This window comes from Hippopotamus amphibius, chromosome 9 (assembly GCF_030028045.1).
Source record: "Hippopotamus amphibius kiboko isolate mHipAmp2 chromosome 9, mHipAmp2.hap2, whole genome shotgun sequence".
Taxonomy (NCBI): Eukaryota; Metazoa; Chordata; class Mammalia; order Artiodactyla; family Hippopotamidae; genus Hippopotamus; species Hippopotamus amphibius.
Window position 1 is genome coordinate 88,939,688 of NC_080194.1, and position 23,253 is coordinate 88,962,940.

The 23,253-nt window shown below is 50.0% G+C and overlaps 1 protein-coding gene across 1 annotated transcript in view; it reads right to left on the bottom strand.

Moving 5' to 3' along the window:
- Nucleotides 1-23,253, bottom strand: part of GRIK4 (glutamate ionotropic receptor kainate type subunit 4) — a 309,408-nt gene that overhangs the window by 71,802 nt on the left and 214,353 nt on the right. Inside the window, exons 10-11 of the mRNA XM_057748949.1 lie at nt 12,905-13,012; nt 6,486-6,689 (exon numbers count right to left, since the gene is read on the bottom strand). Of these exons, the coding sequence (XP_057604932.1) occupies nt 6,486-6,689; nt 12,905-13,012 (312 nt within the window). The remainder of the gene's footprint in view (nt 1-6,485; nt 6,690-12,904; nt 13,013-23,253) is intronic.

Below are 23,253 nucleotides of genomic sequence, written 5' to 3' on the forward strand. Positions count from 1 at the left end.
AGCATAGACATATATACACTACCAACTGTACAATAGATAGCTAGTGGGAAGTTGCTGTATAATAAAGGAAGATCAACTTGATGATGGGTGATGCCTTAGAGGGCCAGGACAGGGAGGGTTGGGGGGAGTCGCAGGAGGGAAGGGATATGGGGATATGTGTATAAATACAGCTGATTCAGTTTGGTGTACCTCAAAAACTAGTACAAGAGTGTAAAGCAATTATATAAAGAGCTTAAAAAAAAAAGGGGGAACTTTGATGAATGAATGAATGAATTGTTGAATTATTATTGGAGCCCACATCTTCCTATTTGAGTAAACGCAGAGATCAAGCTTTAAGGAGGAAGAGAAAGCCCTCCCTGGGTCTGCCTATCCCATGGGAAAAGAGTTGAGCATTCAGTTTTAGTCCCTGTTTGGGAATCTTGATTTTAAAGAATAGAATGCTATGACCTATTTGCAGTTAAAACAGTCTCTGGCTTCAAGGTAAAAAGGAATCCCAGGGGACTAGTTTTTTTTTTTTTTTAGTTCAGCAAAATGTGTCTGGACAACTTTCCCAGTGGATTGAGGCCACAGACAGCCCACCCCACCAGGTCTCTGGCAAACTCTTTCCACAATCCTTTCTCCCAGGGGCCCAGGAGGGAAAATGGAATGAGGTATTTCAGCTTCAGTTACACTTAATTCATCAAAATGTCATTGGTAAGAGCTATTTGATGTCCAAAGCTTATGAGCCTTGAATCTAAACCTTCTAAAGCCCTTTTCTCTTTGAACCTAAATGGGCCATTCTGCCAACATGGCATTGAATGCCAACGGGGTACTTGGTTCCGAGCTTTGAAGCTTGAGGGGGGCTCTCTCTCTTCCTGAATGTGCTTTGCTCTCTCCCAAGCTGAGCCCTGAGGATGTGAAATGCAGTCTCTCCCCTTCCAGGATAACAGTGCTCAGGGCTGAATCGACAAGGATGCCTCACACACACTGGGGGAGAGGAGAAGGGGTTGGAAAGGTCATCCTTCCAGCTCTCCCACTTTACAGATAAAGTGCAACCCCTTTATGGGCCAGAGTCAGACTTGGGTACCAAGTTCTGGGCATCCTCCAAATACTCTGCCTAGAAGGACCTCTCAGAAGGGGCCGCCATTTGTGGCTCAAGGGAGACAAGGCTGTAATTCCAGCAGGAGAGCATCCACATGTCGTCGTGCATGAGGACTCCGGTGTCCACTCACTGGCTGCGGGACCTTAGGTGAATCATTTGTATTTCTAAGCCGCAGGTCGCTCACCCATAGAATGGGGATAATGATATGCACTTCACTGTCATGGAGGATAAAGAGCCAGTGCTGTGAAAGCGGTTTCAAACATGAAATCAGTACACAAATGGGGAGGCGGTGACTAGGGCAACACCCATGACAGACACAGCCCTGACTGCAGTGCTTCCCAGTTATCCGCTGTGGGAAGACATGCTGGTGTCTTGGTGAGGACTCCAAACCCCGCCACGAATGCGCCATCCTTCCACCCTCTCTGTCCTGCCCACCGTGACTGCCACTCCCCACCATGACACTGCTCCAGCCACGAGACCATCCCTGCCTCTCCCCAATCTCTAAGATATACGTTCTCAACTCCCAGCAGCCACTTCCATAAGCAATTTCATTTTAAACAACAGCTGACCTCCCAGCTCCACAGCTCCTTCTAGCTACAATCCTTTATCTTGCTTCCCCATAAGAGTGACGCTTCTTTAAAGAGTATTGCACAAAACTACTCTTGCCTGTGGCTTCCGCATGGCTAAATCTGATGAAGGCTCTTGTGTACTTCCTTTCAAGAGCTGGGAAACTTCTTTACCCGCTCTCTCTCAGCAGCCTTCACAGGCTCTCCTCCCCAAACACTCTCTTGAATGTGTGATTTTCTCCCTTGGGATTCCTTCCCTCCTCACAGCTTCAGAAACCACCCACAACTCCCCATCCACTCCAGCACCTATAGCTTCGATCTGCTGAGCCCACTCCAGCCAACTCTCTGCTGAGCATCTTTACCTGAGTGTCCAAAAGGCTTTTTAAAGTTACCATTTCCAAAACTGAAACCATCCCCCTCTTTCCTCCCAGACCTATTTTTCTCCTGAATTTTCCACCTCAGTGACCGGCACTGCCATCCACCGAGAGGTCTACGTTGGAAACCTGGATGTCATCCTACCCTTGTCCCTCTCCATGGGCCACACCCATTTGGTCCCCAAGTCCTGATGATTTATCTGTTAGATAGTTTCAACAGATTACTAAACAGCACATATACTACGATTCCATTTAATAAAAAGAACTTGTGCAAAGTATATACTCATTGAAAAATCAGAAGGGATAACATTGAAATGTTAACCCTGGGTATTATGGGATGGTAGAATTACAAGTAATTTTTTGTCTTTTAAAGCATATATTGTTTGTAAAGATTGCATAACTCTATATAAAAGAAAAACTGTTATCTTTAAAGATAGCCTTTGCATGTGTAACTTCTTCTAACGCCTAGGTTACTTTTGGTTCTCATCACCTCTTGCAACAACATGAACCTTCTACCCAGTTCCTCCACCTCCAAGCTTGTCCCAACCCTCCACCCATCCATGTTCCACTCCAGAGAAGGCCATATAGGCCCTTCATCAATGACCACTGCCCACTTCTGAGCCTCACTTCCCACCATGCTCTGTTCCAGGTGTAGCGACATGAAATGGAAACGACCATGCACCTTCCTGTCTTCATGCCGTGGACTCTGGTTCATTCCCTCTTGGCATGTTCTTCTCTCTCCACATCCCTCCTCTCCCCACATCCCTCCTCTCCCAGCCAACTTCTCCTGGTCCTTAAACATTCAAGTCGAGCATCACCTCCTGCAGGTGCCTTCCCTGCATGCCACAAGCAGAGTCAGGAGCCCCTCCTGCAGTCCTCTCACCATCCCCTGTACCTCCCCCGTCCTAGCCTTTCTGGCTCTGCTTTTACTCAACTGGCCTCCCATCACAGAAAGGAGCTATGACAAGGGACTATCTCATTCAACTTTGTAACTGAATATCTTGAACAATTAAAAACTCACTTTAAATAAATTTATTGGGGTGATTACAGGAGGCTGCTGATGCTGTTCTGAGGGCATCTTCTTCTTCAAGCTGCTCTAATCCACCTCCTCCTCTCTGTCAAGTACACCTCCACCAAGACACAACATCACTGCTGTGCAGGCCTGCTGTGGGCTTAGCTGTGAACGATGTGACTGAGGCAAAATGAATCCAAACCCAAGAGGCTCCCAAACAGACATGCTTCTCATCTCCCCTGCCCAGACACAGCCCTGGTGGTGAGAGACCAGCTGCCTGGCCCAGTTTATGTGAATCCACTTGTTTTCACTCCAACCACACTCCTATTTTTAATGGGATTTTCATCAAAAGACATGCTCTGATGATTTCCAAACATAAGCAGAAAATAGGCTTGAATGCTCTTTCACAGCTAACATGCCACATGTCCAAGTCCCACAGTCTTGGGTAAGCAGGTGACAATGGACATGAAAGACTGAGGCTCTGGAATACCCAGTGGAGAAGACCCAGGCCTCTACTTTTTACTACACATCACTCCAAGATCCAGAAGGCGACTGCATTCCTCAAACTCTAAAAAAGAGATTCCTGTATGTCAAACTCTGTGTGTGTGTCTGCATGCTCGTGTGTAGGTTATTTTAAATCCTTACAAAAATTCTTTCTAGATAAACACTGAAGCCTTAGGGGGTGGGGTGGAAAGGATAAAATAAGTTGCCCAAGAACACACAGCTAGTAAGTGGGCGAATTGATATTAGGTCTAACGTTAAGATTTGTGCTCTCAGACCACGAGCACAAAAATCAGACAGACGAGGGCTTAAATGCTGGCTTTAAACTTACCAGCTGTGTGATCTTTGGCAGATTACTTAACCTCCCTGAGCCTCCATCTCCTTATCTGTATATAAGTGACAGATTTAGGTGCAGTGATCTGTGAGGTCTCTCCTGGTTAGGACATCAAGTAGCCCCAAGGCTCTGCTGTTACAACCTCTGACCTCTTCCTGTGCAGCCTGGGGACAGGGTCATACAGGAAGGATGCATGTGGTCCTAGGGGAGCATCTGGGCAGACACATCAAAGCTTCAAACCTGGGGCAGAGTGGGGCCAGGATATGTATTGAATGAATGGGTTAATTAGTTAATTAATTAATACTACGCAGCCAAGTCTTGATGAGACCCAAGAAGCAGTGTTTTGACTTGAAAGCCGACCTGGAGTGAATTTTAAGATCCCTGTCTGATTGTCCAAGTCATTCAGGACGAAACTGCATGTCCTTGAGCCCCAGATCCCTCTCCTCTACTGCCAGTCCATGTCACAGCTCATTAGGGGGTTGATAAGGGAATGGCTATGCACTGACTCTGACATCCCTGAAGTCACCCCACCAGTCACCAGGCAGCCCAAGGGGGCTGAAGAAACGGGCTGAAGGTGACCAAGTACGTCAGTAAGAAGGGAAGGAAAAGGCCTGGCATTTCAGCTTTTTGGGGTTTAACCACTGGGCGGTGCCTCTACCAGGGCATCCAAACAAGAGGACTGCTTCAGGAGGGGCTCTGGGACTTAGAAAAAAGCAGCACATCCTTTTCTGTGGAAGGAAGTGTGGGCATCGTCAGCCGGAGTCTCGAGCCTCCAAGACAGCAGACAGCTCCCTGCAGAAGGCTTAACCCCCAACCTGCCCCTGTGAGAAGCTCCCAGGCCTCCCTGGGCCTTCTGCGACCTTGTGTTGATTGTCTGCAAGCCTCTCCCTGTCAGCAAGGCCTCACTCTGGACTCTAGGAACTGGACAGTTCGCGGTCTCGCTGAAGAAGTCTTGCCCCTGACCCCACCAGGTCCCTGCAAGTGCTGTCAGGCAAACTCCTAACCAGCACTCCACCTCAGCTGTTTAATGCCTTCTCCACGCTCTTGTCTATACAGAGCTTTTCACCACGCATTGCCAAGGACTGCTTATTTAATACCCCGACTAACATTTTTATCCTTGAAGACTAGGACTTAAAAAATGTATCTTTTATCCCAAGTTTGGTACATATAAAGGGTTAAGATCATGTTAATTCAATAGATAAAGAGCATGAAGAGAAGAAGGAAGGAAAGAAACAAACAAACAAGGGTGAAAGGGCGGGAGGATAAAAAGGGAGGAGAGAAGGAACGGCCTGAATTTATGCGGACCTTTCTTGGTGACATCCGAGTCCGGCTGAGGTTGTGTTCTGCAGCGGAAAGAGCATGGGTTCTGGAGTCAGACGAATTTGGGTTCAAATCCCAGCCCCGTTTCACCCTAACTATGCGACTTCAGACAAGTCATTCAAGCTCTCTGAGTTCAGGTGGCGCGTTTGTAAAATGAGGATAACAGCTAACTAAAAGGTTCGTTCCAAGAGGATTAGAGATAATGTATGTAAAGCACCCTGCACTTTGGCACTGGCTGGGAGGCTGTAGGGACTCCTTCTGCACTTGGAAAGCATGGAGAGGGATGGGTTGGTTCAAGGTCAGGTTAAGAATCTAGGTCTGGGGCTTCCTAGGTGGCGCAGTGGTTAAGAATCCACCTGACAATGCAGAGGTCACGGGTTCGATGCCAGCTCCAGGAAGATCCCACATGCCACGGAGCAACTAAGCCCGTGTGCCAAAAAAAAAAAAAAAGAATCTAGGTCTGTGCGCTCTGCATTGGGTACCCATCACTTATCCTGACCAGAAAAGCTCAGTTATGGAAATATGGACAGCGAATTAGTAACAACTTAATTAATGTTTACAGATGTTCATAGTATGTACCAAGAAAACAAGAGCTCTGCCCCTGGAAGAACTTTCTACAGCCTTGCTCTAACCTAATGTTGATTGACATTCCATGATGCTCATCTGCATTTTAATCAAGTCTCCACGTTCACCCCGAAAATCTACAGCCCACCCAAGTGCACCTTGCCCCTGGGTCTGTAAAAGCTCATTAAGGGGAGCAGAAAATAACACAAGAAGTAACAAAATAGCCGTAACTGTGACCAACTCCTCTGACAGGTGATCCCTTTCCCCCTGTTATTTAACCCTGTCTCCTTAACAGCACTTCTCAAGTGTCAAAGTCAACAAATGTGGGTATGTTCTACCCTCCCAGGGCATGTCCAAGCTCAGCCAGGGCTGCTGAACGACTAACAAAATGATCAGGACAAACAAAAAGCATCTGGATGATGCAAAAATGGAACCCAAATTCTCTGAGTTGTGTTCATTGGTCAAAGCCTCCGTTACCTCTTACAGGTGCTGGACTGGGACCGGGAGAGCCACAGGGCAGGGATCAAGGTGGTCTTATTCACCAATGTATACTACCAGTGCCTGGCTCACTGCCAGCTCAGGAGAGATTTGTGCAATGAGTGGACAAACACGTGAAAACTGCATGACGATTGACTAACAAATGGAAGGTTCATGAGCATACAGCACAGCCTCCTGTCCTTCCATCTCCCTCCCCAGCCCACCCCCAAATGCAAATCACCTGTTCTTTCCTTACCCGAGCAATCAGCTCCCCGACCATTCCCGTCCAGGTGCCATTGGCCTCGGGCACGCCATACACGCCGTCCCCGACCAGGCGGATCTTGTAGTTGAACCGGAGGATTTCTGCCAGCTCCTTGAGCATGTCCACACAGAAGCCCTCGTAGCGGTCGTTGCCTTCCATCTCCTGGTGGTTCCCCTTCAGCATTAAATACGGGTTTTCCTGCAGCAAAACTGGGCAGCTGTCATTCTCATCTTAGCCCTGGTGTCTCAGCCACACGTGATGAGGAGGCCAGGGACACAGGAGGTTGGGAAGAAGATGGAGTGGAAGGAGGGATGTGGCTTGGGTAACGGGATACCCTGGAGGTGGCAGCTAGCTCCTCTCCCCGACTTCAAGGCACTTCTCTTACCAGGAACAAACAAGGGTCTCCCACTACACAGAGGGTCCAGTGGAAGCCCCTCCACCTTGTTTAAGGTCATTATCTGACCCCATGCCCCATTTCATTCTTTCATTTTTTTCCCCTCCTTTTTGTTTATGCCACACAGGCCAATCGTGAGGCATTATGAGATATAAAGATGTTGACAACAGGTGAGGTTCTTACATGCACTGAACAACTGCAACCCAAGGCAGAACACGTCCAGCCATGCGAGTTGGGAGGAGGGATGGGTCTCTCTGGTGAAACATCCAGGGAAGGTTCTATGGAGAAGATGGGATGCAAACTGGGCTCCGGAGGAAGACAGAACACTGACAGGTGGAAGTGGAATGAACGGAGGGCTTCACGGGCAGGGGAAAGGAAGGAGCGTGGGCGTAATCCCGAGTGAGGAGCGTGGCTCGTCCAGCAGATGGGAGAGCTGCCCTTGAGTGGGAGCCTGGGTTGTGTGCAGGGGTGGGGTGGGGGGATAAATTTAGAAAGATGAATTAGGGTCAGCATGGGCCTTGGATGCCAGGACGAGGTGACTGTACATCACACACATACAGTAGGGAAGCACTAAGGGTTTAAAAGACTTAAGGATGTGAGTAAAGAACACTATATAGCAAGAGAGAGGGTGTCTGGGAGCAGGGACAGACCCTCTCCTGATATGGGATGCTGAGTCCTGAGCCATGCTTGGACTCAGGTTGTATTGCAAAGCTGGAAGAGACACAGAGAGGGTCAGGCTTGATGCCAGGTTGGGTGTGGGGCACAGAGAGTAGGATCCTCAGACCCCCAGAGCCCAAGCAGATGACCAAGGAGGGTGTCATCACGGCCATGGATGCTTTGAAAAGGAACAGGTTTTGGAACATGTTGAATGTGAGGTGCTGGTCGGCAATCCAGGAGGGAATGTCCGACTGAGTGTTGGACTATGGGATGAGGGCGAGATCGGGGGCAGAGATGCGGCGGCCTCTGGAGGGAGGCGGGGGCTGAAGCTGCAGGATATGGGAGACCATGAGGCGGAAGGACAGCAGAGGGATAAGACCCGATCTTAGGGAGAGGGAAAATGAAGAGCAGCCACAGAGGGGGACAAAGCAGAAGCAGCCAGAAAAGCTGAAAATCAGGAAAACGTGGTCATGAAGGTCAAGGAGGAAGGGGTTTCAAACAGGAGAAGGCAGACATCCCCACACAGAGAGGAAGCAGGGCTGTGAAAGGGCATCTGGGTCACGTGTCCCTGGAGACCTTCAAAGGCAGGTTGGGGGTGGAGGTGGGAGCCGATGGGAGAACCCTGCAAGGATGGGCATGAACGAGAGGTGCCCGGGTGCGGGCCGACCAGGATGCTGAGAAGTTAGGAGATAAAGGCAGGCAGAACTTCTCCACCCAACTGCTACCGGTCACATCTCTCTCCAAACCTCAGTTCCCCCTCTGCCAGCAACAAGCTCAGAAGAACCCCCAGTGCCCACTGATCCCTTGATGGGTGATTCCCTAAACTGGAGGGCAGCCCAAGGGCAGCAGGGTGTAGGTAAGGTGGTGGCCATGGCGTCTTAGGATGGAAGGCACCAGAGTACATGTGCAGGTAGAAAGGGAGGAATCCCTTGAAAAGGAGAGATTAGAGAAGGAAGAAAGAGAAGAGCTAGTTGGTGCAGCAAAGCCCCGGGAGAGCCAGGGTCAAGATGAACATGGGAAGTGGGCCTGACACTAAGGTGGAGAGCACAGATGGGGGTAGAGAGAGGAGGCCAGAGGTGCAGAACTATGGCAGCTCCCAGAGTCGTGCCGGGGGCAGGTAGGAGGGAAGGCGTGGTGCCTGAAAAGGTTTGCTCAGGGGATACAATGAGGCGTAAGCAGAGAGGAGCCCAGAGTTACCCTGGCCCAGCTGAGACAGAAGGCTGAGTGGAGATGGGCAGCTGGGAGCCGGGCTTGCAAGGACAAGTAGACTCGGGGATGGGCAGGAGGCGGCATGGCTGAGCATCACGGTGGAGTCAATTCCAGAAGCCAAGAGAGGGAAGTGCTGAACTGCTGGTTTGCTGAGCTCAAGCTGGAAGGGGCTTCTGGGCTGGCAAAGATGGGCGGCCAGACAGACCAGAGGTCATGAGGGGAAGAAGGGGGAGAGCGATCTTGTGGGTGCGATGAAGGGGAAGAGGGGAAGGTCGGAGGTTCTGTGCCAGGAAGAGGCAGCTCCAAGTTGAAGGTGATGTGCTCCTGGTGCATGATCGAGGGCACTATGTCAGTGAGATGGCTATGCGCCCTGACTTCCACACACACTGTTCTCAATTCACAGGCTCCTCTCTGTCCTTCTGCTTAACCTCACTCATCTCTGTCCTTGGGGTTCCATTGCCTCCTCTGGTGCCAACCCACTTCTCAGCACTCCTATGGCGCGCGCAGCCAGGACCCCACACATGTGTCCTTCATCCTTCTACACGTGCCGGCTCCCAGGCAGAATGTACTTGGGGCCTGGCACCAGCTCCTCCCTATCTCTGGTGCCCCCACCTGGCCCCAGGTTCAGCACTCGTGGATTATGTGAGTGAAAAGTGTTGAAATGGCCTCAACGACAGGGCTTGGCTGGGGGTCTCCATGCCTGGGTTGGAAGGCAACCTCCCTGGGTATCTTTAATGATCCCAAGGAGTGTCACTAAATTCTTCTCCCCAGGAACTCTCTACACTTAAGCTACAATTCAGTAAATAAACACAAGGCCAACGCTGGGGGGAGGAGTCGTGTGGGAAGGGCTGGGGCGCACCAGCCCTTTGGAAGGGGGGGCATCGAGTGCAGACCTGGAGTCCCGTCCGGCAGCAGCGTTGGGAGCATGGAAGGCAGCGATGCGGCCGAAATGCTTAACCTGGGGTCTGACACAGGGTGGGGTATTTGCAGCAGCTAATTCCGAGTATTTGCTGGTGTTAACCAATAAATCACTCACAAGTCCCCACCGCACCCTGGCAGGAGCAGGACACAACAGGGCCATGTGCTGCGTTGTAAGGGAGAAATCATTCAGGATGACCATTTGCCAAAGGTAGCCCCCAAATGGTCACCAGGGACTAAATTAAGGTAAGCATTCCTGCTAAGAGTTACTGACCTACACACACATGCACAAGAGAAGGGTCTCGTTTGAATTGTACTGGCCATGTTACCAAATGTCACCTGACACAGAAGTGTCCTTCCCCACCCTCATCAGCACACGTGTGCATATGTGAACAACAGTGCACGGGCACGCACACTCACACACACACACACAGGGTCAGATGGACTTTCCCAGGCTAGGAACACGACCCTGCAGCCTCAGTGTCCCTGTGGGTCTGTGCCAAAGCTCTGAGCCTTGTCCAGTTCCAGGCCCAGAAAGGCAGGAAGTACAACCCAGCAATGCCCCCATCTCTCTCTCAAACTCTTACTGGCTTTTAAGGGGCATCTCTGACCCTGTAGGAAGGAATTCCTTTATACAAATTCTAATCTTCGAGCTCCTACTTTGTGTCAGGCACCCCTCATTCTGGTGGGGGAGGAGCCCTCCTTCTGGAAGGGGAGGCAGAGCTGTACAGGACAACCTATAATTGGAGAAAGGCCACAACAGAGGTGTGCACAAAATGCTAGAGGAAGGGAGTGGGCAGGAGGCAGAGGAGAGAAGACTTTATGGAAGAGGGGACATCAGAGCAGAGCTTTGAATGGTGTGCAAGTATTTCCAGTTGGAAACAGGAATTCGGGGAGCGAGTATTCCGGGCAGAGGGAACAGCATGTACAGAGGCAGGGAACAGCATGACACAGTGAGGAAGTGTTGGGCAGTCCGGTGCTGCCAGACCCCACGGGGCATGGAGAGGTACAGCAGGCTGGGCCTGATGACGAGGGGTTTACATTCCAAGCTCGGGGCCGCTGGGTCCTGGGCAGCACTGAAGGGAGGAAATGATGGGACGATTCTGATTTTAGAATGACCGGGCAGCCGGAAGGGTGGGGCAAGGGAGAGACTGAAAAAGTGAGAAGGCGGTCGTTGAGGAGGTCACATGCAGCTCTGGTGAAGAGGTGGCTGGACGTATGTTAGGGCATGAACTTGAGGATAGAAATCAGGGGACAGACTCAGGAAGTCCTTCAGAGGCGGGGAAGGTTCCAGCAATGCCGTGAGCTGCCCCCACTTGGCGGGGACTGCTGGTTGGCATCGTCCCTGCTCAGCCAGGCGCTCCCAGATCTCGGGGGGCTTGGTGACACCACCACCGCAATCCTGCTGCCATTTTCACGTTGGCTCAGATGAGCTAACGTTGGGCTGAGATGGGGAGTGGCTAAAACCCTGCCAGCTGGAACTGCCCTCTGCATCTTTTGCTCTGACTGTTCCCTCTGCCTGGAATGTTCCTTCCCAGATGGCCACGCGGTTATCACCTCACTCCGTCAGGTCTCTTCTCACATCTGCCCTTCTCAGTGAGGCCAGCACCCCCACTCCCCTTCCCCAGCTCTGTCTACACCCAAGCACCTAGGACAGCACCTAGCACACAGGAGCGCCCCACGAATATTCACTGAATGAATGACTGAAAATATTCGGTGACCCCCTGTCTTGTACCAAATAAAGTGAAAACTCACAAGCTCGACATTCAAGTTCCTGAGCATAATGAACCCAACCCACTTCTCTAGCCTCAGGCCTATCCCTCGCTACCAATGCCTGTTTCCTAGAAACCTGGACTTTCCGGCTTTTCCTGAGTGCCTGACAATGCTCTCCTTCACCCACTTCTCCCTCCTCATCTCTTCCTGTCATTTGGGGCCCATCCTCAATGTTCCTCTTCTTGGAAGGCTTTGTTGACCTCCCTGATGGGATGGAATCTCTCTCTCCTTCACCCACCGCGGCGCTAGGTGTGTGCCTCTCTCCTGGCTTTTATCCTGCTCTGCTCACAGCAGATCAGTTATTCCAGCCTAGGGCTCCTGGGCCCCAGGAGTTTACGAACGTAGTGATGGAAGTCCCTGAGCTCTTTCTGTTATCTCAAAAGCCTGAAAGAAACGGACACATTTTTAGACTTTGCACAGTTAGTAACGATAAGGCTGAACAGGCTAACTAATAGACGAGTGTGTTTGGGGCTGGGATTCCATCAGCGTGGCCACACTGGTTATCTCCTGCTGATAAGATGCTGGGCCTGACAGGGAAACAGGTTTTTGATTAGTTAAAAGAAGGTGGGGGAAGAGGGCAAACTAATTATTACTTAATATATGCAGTTGGTTTAATTGACAAATCTTTTAAAACATGAAGTCTTTGGGGGTGGGGGGAGGGGAGAAGGCAACTTTGGCTGTGAATGCATTTGGTGCTATCTACAAAATTACAGCAACTAAGTCTTTGAGGACAGAGACTAAGTCTTACTCAACTTTGTGTCTCCAGGAATGAGGACAGTGTGTGGCATACAAGGGGAAAGGGCTTGGTAATTGATGGAGAGAATTGAATCAAATTATAAAGGCAGGGGACTTCCCTGGCGGTCCAGGGGTTAAGACTCCACACTCCCAATGCAGGGGCACAGGTTCAATTCCTGGTCAGGGAACTAAGATTCCATGTGATGTATGGCCAGACCAAAAAATAAAAAAAAAAAGAAAGGCAGACGATCCCTCGCTCTATAGATTGAGAACTATCTTTTGATGGTCTGGAAATGAAGAAATAGGCCATGGAAACCCACTGAATTCTGGTGTCCGCTGGTGGGGGTGCAACGTGTACACACAGGCACCAAGCAAAGCAGGCTGCTGTGGAAGAGTAGGGGCCACCTGCTGGACTTCGCCCATCTGTGTCATAGGTGCCCATCCCTTGGCCGTGCACAGCTGCCCCGGCTGTCGGGGTGCCCCTGGAAGAGGCATCCACAAACTGTGCTGTCTCGCCACCCGTCCTGCTTCCCCAGCTGCTTTGGAACTCATCAGATATCATTTCCATACGAAACAGCAACTTGAGTTTAATTACACTGCCATGAATTGGCCTCGGCGCTGTGATTAGCGCTCCCATCTTCTGTTCACGGGGAGGCTGTGAGCGCCTGGAGATGGAGGAGGCACCCCCGGGAGCGGCAGCTGTGAGGCCCCAGGGGCACCCGCTTACCAGGATGGTGGTGACAACCAGGGTGGTGTTGAAGAGACTGTCGGAGATGTTGGAGGCGTAGAGGCGGCTGTCCATGCTGAGGCCGTCCTCCACGTGCCACTGGCCAATCTGAGGAGACCAAGGAGAGAGGCTGGGAAGGGGTGGGGACCTGGGGTGCTGAGGTCCTGTGGGCCTCCAGGACTGGGAGAGCTTAGAGGCCGGTCCATGTACGTCACAGAAGGAGGGAGGGATGCGGAGTGAGGAGCAGAGGGGCTGGACTGGGGCGGGGCTACTAGGGTTGGGGGGTCAGAGGAGCGTGGGGAGACTGTGAGGGGAGGGGAAGACTTAAGAGAGAGGAGGAAGAGGGAAATGGAAAAAGAAATCCGGAATGGGATGCAGTTCAGGGACACTCTCCCGCAGAAGGGAAGGGAGCCTGTGAAATTGCATCATCTGGAGGCAGGACAGAGCTGCACGGCTCTTTCGCTCCAGCCTGCCTTCAATAATCCTCATCTTCTAAATAAGAACCAGAATGGCTACTGGAGAGAACTGGCCTTTACGAGGCTTTTCGGTAAATGTTTGCTGAATGTTTCAATGGATGGATGAACCAGAAGAGGCAAGACTCAGGCTCTAGTCCTAGTGGATTCACTTGCTGGCTGCAAGAACCTAGGCAAGTTACTTCCATCTTTCTGAGTCTCAGTTTCCCCTGCTATAAATGGAGGTGGGAGAGTAACGTTTGCCCTGCCTTCTCAGAGCCAGCTGAGATCACGCACGTGCCAGTTCAATGTAACATTATTCAGCCAGACGCAGGAGCGTAGATCTCAGCTGTATACCCCCAGAAGTGACTGAACCTCTCTGAATGTGTTTCCTCATCTGTAAAATGGGAGTAATACAAACTTCATTGGGTCATTATGAGAATGTATTGAAGCTGAAATTCAATAACGGCTAGTGTCCTTCCTTATCACTGTCTTGACTTCTAGGGGAGAAAAGTCCACACGTTTCTCAGTTCCACCATTCTATGAAAGTCACCTAAATCGAAATTCAATATCATTGGTTTTTTACAGAGTTTGTTTTCCCAGTGCAACCCTATTTTATAACTACACATACATGTGTGTGCTACCAATATATTTCTCCTAGCTGGAGCCCCAGCAAGTCATTTCTGTTGCCGGGTGTTGGAGGTGGGCCGCCAGGAGATACGGCTGACAGCTGGCTAGAAACCCAATGAAATGCACACACCCGCCTCTGCCAGGCATCTCCAGGAACAGCAGCAGCTTCCCTGGTAAACACCTACAAGTCCCACGGATGCCACATGGCTCTACCCTCCAGAGCTGGGCTCTGGGTTTCCCCTGTGGAAGCTCCAACCATGATAAAGACATATCTCATTCTTGGCCCCCAACCTCACCCCCTGGGGCCGGAGGGCTGGGAGTCACGGGAAGCAGTAACCATCTCCCTGATGTTGTGGTCTGGAGCTTGAAGCAAGCAGACAGGCTGGACACCTCCAGTTCCAGGCAGGAGCCTGATGGTGTCTACTGGTGAGCCTTTCAGCTGCCAAAGGGCAGATGACCAAAAACCCCTCTCCGAGCCTCAGTGAGGGTGCCACTGGAGGGGCTGGGCACCTTTCTCCACCTCTGTGTGGGCAGAACAGTGATGCCCATGCTCCTGCTCATTTTAGTTTATAAACAGTGTATCCACACAGGAAGCCTGGTCTAGATAAAGAAACAGATGCCAAGATAAAAGAGTCCAGCGGACACCTTGCCTGAGGTCACCTCCCTGTCAGCTGTGCCCTTAGCCCTGGATGAGTCTTCCCAAGGAGGCCTTCAGGGCCATCCTGCCTGGTTCTTCCAGTGTCCTACTGCACGTCTTGTTTACCTGTCTGTCTCCCCCGCTAGTCTGTGGGGGGCTGGCTTGCTGATGCTCACTCCCCGGCACCCTGCTTGGGGACCAGTACTTGGAGGCAGGGGAAACCATCATCTCACTCGGGCTGAGTGCTGCTGTCGGTGAGGCACGAGCCGGAGGCAGGCGAGCCTCCTCTGGTCTCTGGAGTGCCAGGTGGAGGGACCAGCCAGGTCAGGGTATGGCCTGAGCTCCCCTCTCCTCTCTCTCTGCAGGGGAGAGAGATGGGGAGGATGAGGGATGAGCCACTAGATTTTCAAGTGAAGGGGGAAAGGGGAACAATAGTTACCAGACACCTCTTGTGCTAGATGTGTTCTATCATCTCTTTGAATTTTCCCACCAACCTTGTGGATTAGTGATGGTGTTATTTTATTTACGAAGTAACTGGGGCTCAGAGGTTTAATGGCTTGCCTAAGGTCACTGAGTTAGAGGTGGTGCACGAACTTGAACCCAGAGCTGTCTGACTCCTATCCAAGACCTCTCCTGTGTCTGCTGCTGTCTCTTGGGTGGGGACGCCAAGGTGTCCTCCAAGTAAGCACATCTGGCCAACCAGAGAAAGGCTCGAAGGAGCCTCAGCCACACAGCAAGAACCCCAGGCGTGGCTTTTTTTTTTCTCCTGGGTTTTTACATCCACTAAGTCAGCTGAAATGAGGCTGCTTTCCTATCTTCAAAATGGCTAGAATTGACTCCTGACAGTCTGTTAGGAAGGGAAGGTCCTCTCTCTGTGCTGTCTGCCTCTCCCACTTGCTCTGCCTTCCCACCAGTTTAGAGACCCCAGGAGTTGCAGTGGAGGGAGGAGAGGGGATGGATTTAGACACCACCACTGTAAGCCCATACAGCACCTTTGGACAGAAGGACAGAGGGACAAAAAGAACAATTAGGCCGGATGTCCGCATCTGGATGTTTGGGACAGGACTGAACTTCTCAGAGTCCTGTCACCTAAACATGCACTTCACACTGACAGGACCAGCAAGATCTCACCCCACCCCCCCACCCCAATTTCCCACCCTCATTGTTCTCAGGGGACCCCATCCTCACCAACCGCCCGCCCCAGCCCCAGACTCCCTGTCTGACCCAAGCCACGAGACAGATGGGTTGCCCCACAAAGCCAGGGATAGAAATGATTTATCCAGACCCAGATCCGACAGCCTGAGCCATGTCCCCTTCCACCCCCACCTCTGGGGACATGGCAAGGAGACGAATTAGCCCCTGAGCTCCAGTCAGGAAATGAATGTCCCACCCACCCTCCCATTAGCCCCCGAGAAATTAATAAACTCATCAGATCCAACAAAGCGGCTTGGCAGCTGTTAATCCAGAGCAATCTGATTGCAGAAAGGCAGTGGGAGGGAGAGCGGGAGACAGAGCCAGGCGCCCTGGGATACAGGCTAATTGCCCCACCCACTGGGTACCTTCCATGCCACACACATGCCAGCGGTGGGCAGGAGACACAGCTCTCATCACCAACAATCTGCGGCTCTGCCTCCGGCCAAATTCCCTTGCTCCACCCCCTTGACACCTGCCCCAAAACCTCCTGCAGGAACAGCTGCTTTGTAAGCCTCTTCCACATGTCCACATGTGCCAGCTGGATTATGTTTCAAATAATGTCTTTCCGTGGCCCTCTCTCTGTGCTGTCTGTCTCCCACTTGCTCTGCCTTCCCACCAGTTTAGAGACCCCAGGGGTTATAGTGGAGGGAGGAGAGGGGATGGATTTGGACATCACCACTGTGAGCCCATACAGCACCTTAAGGCAGGTAAGAAGAAGGCACCCACCCCCTGGGCTGATGTGGCCGGGCAGGTACACAGCTGGACACGCTGATTCCAGCCTCTACTCACCACCGAGCATCCCACAGTCTGCACTACGAATGCAACGGCCCCAGAATTTAACTTGACTTTTCTGCTTATGAGCTGTATGACCCTGGGTGAGTTACTTAATCCCTCTGGACCTCAGTTTCCCCATCTATAAAATGGGGGTTAAAATAGTAATGATTACTTCCTAGGGTTCTTAAGGAGATTAAATCTGATGGTATAGGTGCAAAGAACTATGGAGGTATTTATAGAATTTGTCATGCAATTGTCTCAGACAGAAGATCGGATTTCCTCTGTGGCCTACACTTTGCACTGTAGATTCTAGTTTATCAGATTAGACCAGTGTCTCAAAGTTTGGTTCCTGGGTCACCAACGTTAGCATTAGAAATGCAAATTCTGGGACTTCCCTGGTGGTGCAGTGGTTAAGAATCCGCCTGCCAATGCAGGAGACATGGGTTCCATCCCTGGTCCAGGAAGATCCCACATGCGGTGGAGCAACTAAGCCCGTGTGCCACAACTACTGAGCTTGCGTGCTGCAACTACTGAAGCCAGAGCACCTACAGCCCATGCTCCACAATGAGAGAAGCCACTGAACTGAGAAGCCCGCGCACTGCAACAAAGAGTAGCCCCCGCTCACCACAACTAGAGAAAAACCCACGCACAGCAACAAGGATCCAACGCAGCCAAAAATAAATTTTAGAAAAAGAAAGAAATGCAAATTCTCAGGCCCCATTCCAGACTGACTAAATCAGACAGTCTAGGAGCAGGACCCAGCAATATGCGTTGTAGCCAGGCCTCCAGTGATTCTGATGCAAGGTGGATTAGAGCAACTCAGACAACAAACAGGATGACAGGGAGAGGCAAGTGTGCAGGAATGAATTGAGGCTGAGAGCCCAGCCCTGGAGAGCTAGGAAATGTTTAAAAACTGACTCTCCAGGAAAAAAAGGCCTTGTCTGATCTGCCCATTTCTGTGGTGTAAACACTCTCACCATGGTTGATTTCAAGCCACCCACATGCAGTCACGGGACACCGAAATGGGAAGAGAAGTGTATAATGGGCTCTGGCTAGCTGGGCCAGTTGATGCCAGGACACCACTGGTGTCACCATGCTCACAGGCTGGGCGCTGGTTTATGCCTACAAATCTCACTGCCACCCTACCTATGAGTGAGTAAAGTCATGTCCATGTAAGGTAATAAGCACAGAGCTGAGATGTGGAAAAAAAGCCAGGATTCAAAACAAGGCCAATGTGCTGCTTCATTGAGATCACAATATTTAAAACAAACGTGTATTCCTTCTCACTGATGATTCGGTGCTCTTAGAAGAAACTAGAAGTGCTTCGTCAAATATGAAAATTGAGGTGGTATAACTGATATGGGATGTGTTTCCATGTGCAGAGAAAGGAACATTCATCCAACTTCCCCAAAGGACACAGAATCCCTATAAATGAATAATAATCTTGCCCCTTTGAGCACAAAAATTGAAGGGATTTTAATTATTTATGTGAAAGAATTATTTCCCAAAATTCTTTCAAAGGGAATTATACTTTCTGCTGTCTTCTTAAATAGAGTGGACATCTTTACCTTAATGCAGTGTCATCATTTTGAAGCCAATTATTATCCTGTCCTGTGACACAGTGCTGCTCACTGGTTAATGAAATGGGGCAGCCTCTCACCCTCATTTCTGCGCTTTCATAAGTTAATTTGTCTACTTTTCGTAGTGTCTCTTTTCTCATTGTGAACTGTCCCTTCTTACGCTATCATGATCGCTGTCTTGAATTGGCCCTGTCCTTCTGGCAGTTGTGTTTAAGATTTCTGGCTGAGCAAGGGACCAAGCTTGAAAGAACTGCTGTAAGGAAAGTACAGATAAGGCCTGCTGGGGCCTAGGGCCTTTAGAGAACAGACTCTGTGACACTGATATGGGCAACCCACGGTCTCTCGGAGAGATGACTGCTGTACAGTTGAATGAGTGTCAGAGGCGTGCATGTGGTCTCCGTGTGACCCTGGGTCAGTGTAAGCAAGCTGGCCACTCCCTCAGCAATGCACCACGTGAAATGCTTGTCCAGGGCGCTGACCGCAGGTACCCCCTGCTGCTTCCTGAAAGAGCTGGGTATGTGTCACCTGGAGTCTGGAGACCACGTTAACATCCAGCACTGTGACCACAGGGCTGGGTGACCCTGCGCAAGTCACTTAATTTCCCCGAGCCTCACTTTTCCCCTAATCCAAGCTCCCACGGAACTTGCCCTGGGCTAGGATCCTCCGGGGCCTCTCTTTTTTCTGTTCTCCACCCAGCAGCAGCCGGCCATCTCTTTAACGTCTCAACTATAATCACACTGGCCCCTGCTGAAACCCTTCCATTCTTCTCCCACTTTGGTTTAAGGACAGAGACCAAAATCCTTTACATGACCCATCAGGCCCCATGAGGCCTGGCCTCTGCCCACCCTCCGTGCTCGTCGCACATCACCTTCCCCGGCTTTATCTGTGCTCCAGGCATGCAAGTGCAACAAGCTCCTTCCTGCCAGGGTCTCTGGGCATGGTGTTCCCTGTCTGGGACTCTCCTTGCTGCGCAACCTCCTGGCCCCCAGCTCCAGCTCAGCTAGTTCAGGGGTTGGCAGACCACGGACGACAGGCCCAATCCGGCCCTCTGCCTGTTTCCGGAAATAAAGTTTTATGGGAACATAGTCACGCCCATTCATTGATGCGCTGTCTGTGACTGCATTCATCTACAACAGTAAAGCTGCAAAGTCTAAATTTTTACTATCTGGGCCCATTTTATAGAAGAAGTTTTCCAAATCTCCATCTAGTTTATACCTGTTAACCCCTCAGGCCTCAGATTAGAAACTACTCCCTCCAGGAAGGCTTTCCTTTAACTCCCAAAGTGAAACTTCTCCCAGAACCACATTCTTTCCCTTCAGAGCATCTGTCTCGGGCTGTCACTACACATTCATTAATGAGCCCATCGCTCACTGCCTGTCTTTCTCCCTGTGCCACTGGCAGAGAGCCCTCCGCTGTCGCCTGAGCCGGGCGGGCGGTCCTGCCCAGAGCAGCCACGCACCTCTCGCTCGCAGCCCTCCTGCGCCCGCCTAGAATCACTCGAGGTTGTCATTTTGCCGCTTTGTTCTCTCCCAAGCAGGTAGAAAGGGATTCATTTTGAAAACCCTGAGGGATCTCCTCACATCCGTACCTGCCTCCGTGAGTGTGCGCACGGCTCTGTAACACTGAATATTTTATGTCTGTTTAGATCCTTGTTCTTTTTTTTTTTAAGCTCTTTATTGGAATATAATTGCTTTACACTCTTGTACCAGCTTATGAGGTACACCAAAGTGAATCAGCTGTATTTATACACATTTCCCCATATCCCCTCCCTCCCATGACACCCCCCCCACCCTCCCCATCCCGGCCCTCCAAGGCATCACCTATCATCGAGTTGCTCTCCCTTTGTTATACAGCAACTTCCCACTGGCTATCTATTTTACAGTTGGTGGTGTATGTCTATGCTACTCTTTCACTTCGTCCCAGCTTCCCCTTCACCCCCCGCCCCCCCCCAACCCCATGTCCTCCAGTCCATTCTCTGCTAGATGCTTGTTCTTTGCACTCAGCGCTGCCAGAATCTGGCTTCTAGACGGGCTGACATAACTCCATGGCCAGGCAAGTCCTTCTGCTCCACCAGTCAGAGTTCACAAACACTCACTGATCACCTCTGCACGCTGGGCCCTCAACCACGTGGTTTGCTTACAGAAATTTCCCTGATTCTGCATAACAGCCCTGTTATCATTCCCGCCTGAGAAATGTGGGCACTTCAGACAACAACACGCTTAATGCAAGCACTTCATACAAGTTTTCGTTGAAAGAAGGAATGAATGAATGAACGAAATTGAGACTCAGAGATATCAAACAGCTTGCCAAGGATCACAGTGAATAGGGGGTGGAACTGGAATTCGGACTCGGGTTCTATTTACTGCTATACCATCTGGTGGGGTTCAGGCAGGTACAGGCTACTCCGACCTTAAGATTTGGGCCTTCCCACACACTCTCTGATCACTGTGAACTTGTTCTTTGGAGAATATAGCCCTGAAGGGATTCAACTACAAGAGTCCACGAGAGTGACCTTGACCAAGGCACAGGGTAGTTTCTTAAGGGCTTAGCACAGGGAGGGATGCAGGGGGAGGGCCCCAGAAGACCTACATTTTCTTAACTCCTCTACCAAGCATAAGCTGTGTGACCTTGAGCAAGACACTTAACCTCTCTGAATCTTCCTCACCTGCAATATGGAAATAAATGAATCTCCCTACCCGTAGTACAGCAATGCTGTTGCTAATCAACTGAGTTAGTGTGTATGATGACTTTGGCGAGCCATCATAAGCCATGGGAACTTAAGATAATAGCACTACTGTGCGTCTGGTGGAAATGCAGCTGACCAGAAGTCAAGTTCTACCCTGCCATGTGCTGTGTGGCCCTGGGAAGTCAATTTTGCTACCTATAAGATACGGGTGGTTAGCATATACATTATTGACACTGTGTATAAAATAGACAACTGATGGGAACACACTGTATAGCACAGGGAACTCTACCTAATACACTGTGGTGACCTAACTGGGAGGGAAGTCCGAAGGGAAGGGGCTATCTGTAGGTGTGTGGCTGATTCATTTTGTTGTGCGGTGGAGGCTAACACAATATTGTAAAGCAGCCACACTCCAATACAGATTAATAAAAAAAAAAAAAAGATAAGGGTGGTTAGTATTCCTCCCCTTCTCCTCTTATGGGGATGATATGAGGTGATCACAGAAGTGACAAAAGCTTAAAGCCCTACGCAAACGCAAGCTCTTTCTTCCAGATCCTTGTTCTCTAGGGCCATTCCAAAGTTGGACAAGTCATAACCAACGGCTCACTTTTTTTAAACCTCAGTTTCAGGGTTCAAAGTTGAAGTTCTCACTGGGAAGAATACATAAAATAATTTATTAGTGTCTCCTTGAGTGCACGGAACTAACTTCAACATACAGGCAGGAAAAATGACAGGCAGATGTGCACCACTATGGCTAGAGGCCTCAGGAATTGAGACTGACATATAGTTTGGAGTGTCTATAGTATAGGTCTGTGTCTTGATATATGACCAGCTCAAAAGGTTTGTAATGTAAGCTTCCATGGTTCGTGAACCCTTGGCATGAAAGAACAAAATGTTTATTGAATTTAAATCCAATATCTCCAATCATAAAACTTTAAATCACATGGGAGTCTGGATCATGAGTGAGGGCCCCTGCCTGAGGGGGTGATCTGGGGAACAAAGGGAGTTATTGATATTGGCCGAAGAGCTCATTCTCTCAGCCAAGATATTCTTCTAGCACAAAATATGCGCTTACATGCAGAATACTGTAAAAACCCAGGATCAAAGGACAACAGTGGCAAAAGCCAAAGGTAAGAGATCAAAAACAATCTTGGGGAAAGCTGGGAAGACTTCATATCAAATGAGCTCTTCTTGGACTGATTAAGCCTTCAGATCAGTTGGTCTAAGGCAGTGTTTTGTTCACCTGTGGCTGCTACCCATTAGTGGGTTAGCAAATCAATTTAGTGGGTCAAGACCTGCATTTTAAAAATGAAACCTACATCCAGAATAGATCAGAGTGCAACCCACACAGCAGGGGCAACCACTGTTTCATAAGCTTTGGTTTCAATTAAGCGTAGGTGGGCGTTAGTGGGTGTCCTGTATTTGCAACCAAAATACAAGTCATGCTCAAAAAGGATGAAAGTGCCTGGCACAGGGATTCGGACACTTTACCTGTTCACTGCTCTATAATCAGCCCCTAGCTGAATACCTGGAACACAACCGATGGTCAATAAATACATTTTTGGCATCAGTGAACTCCTGTCCTATCCTAGTCACTATAAGAAAATTATACAAGCTGATGTATTTCAGCATTTACCGCATGCCAAATACTGGACTAAATGCTTTACATTTGTGGTTTAATCTTTCCAACCACACTATAAGGGAGGTACTACTATCATCCCCGTTTTACAGATTAGAAAACTGAGGCTCAGAGAGGTTAGGTTTCTTGTCCAAAGTTCCATAGTTAATGCAGATTCAAATCCAGGCAGGTCCACTCTGCTGCACTGCCCCCAAGATATTAATTTTCCTGGGCTGTGGATGTGTAGTTAAACGTTTGGAAAACATTTCAATTGTTATCCCTTATCCATTGGTATTTGCTGTAAGCTTTCCTGACTGAAAGTCCACATCCCTGAGGCCAGCCTTTGCTTTTCCTTGCCTTTGATTCTGACTTACATATTTATGAGAGGATATTTAAATAAAGCTTGGGGAAGGGGACAGTGAGGTACGATGGAAAAAGTAAAGCATTCCGGCTTCCTGATCTGGCCCTGCCTTCAACCGGCTCTGGTCTCTGAATTCCACACGTGACCACTAGCTCTGGGTTCATCACAGCCCCCTTCACCTGGGGATGCCCAGCCTTCCATCCGCCTTCTGACTGAATGTCATGCCCTTGGGGAGGCCCTTCCCAACCTCTCACTCCCCATCACAGAGACTCAGGCGTAATGCCCTGGACTTCTCTTTTGTAGCACTCATTGTATAATTATTTAGATAATTATTTATTTCACATAATTATTTAGGTAATTATTTGTTTCAAGTCCATTTCCCCCACTACAAAATACATTCCATGGCTGATGAGGCTC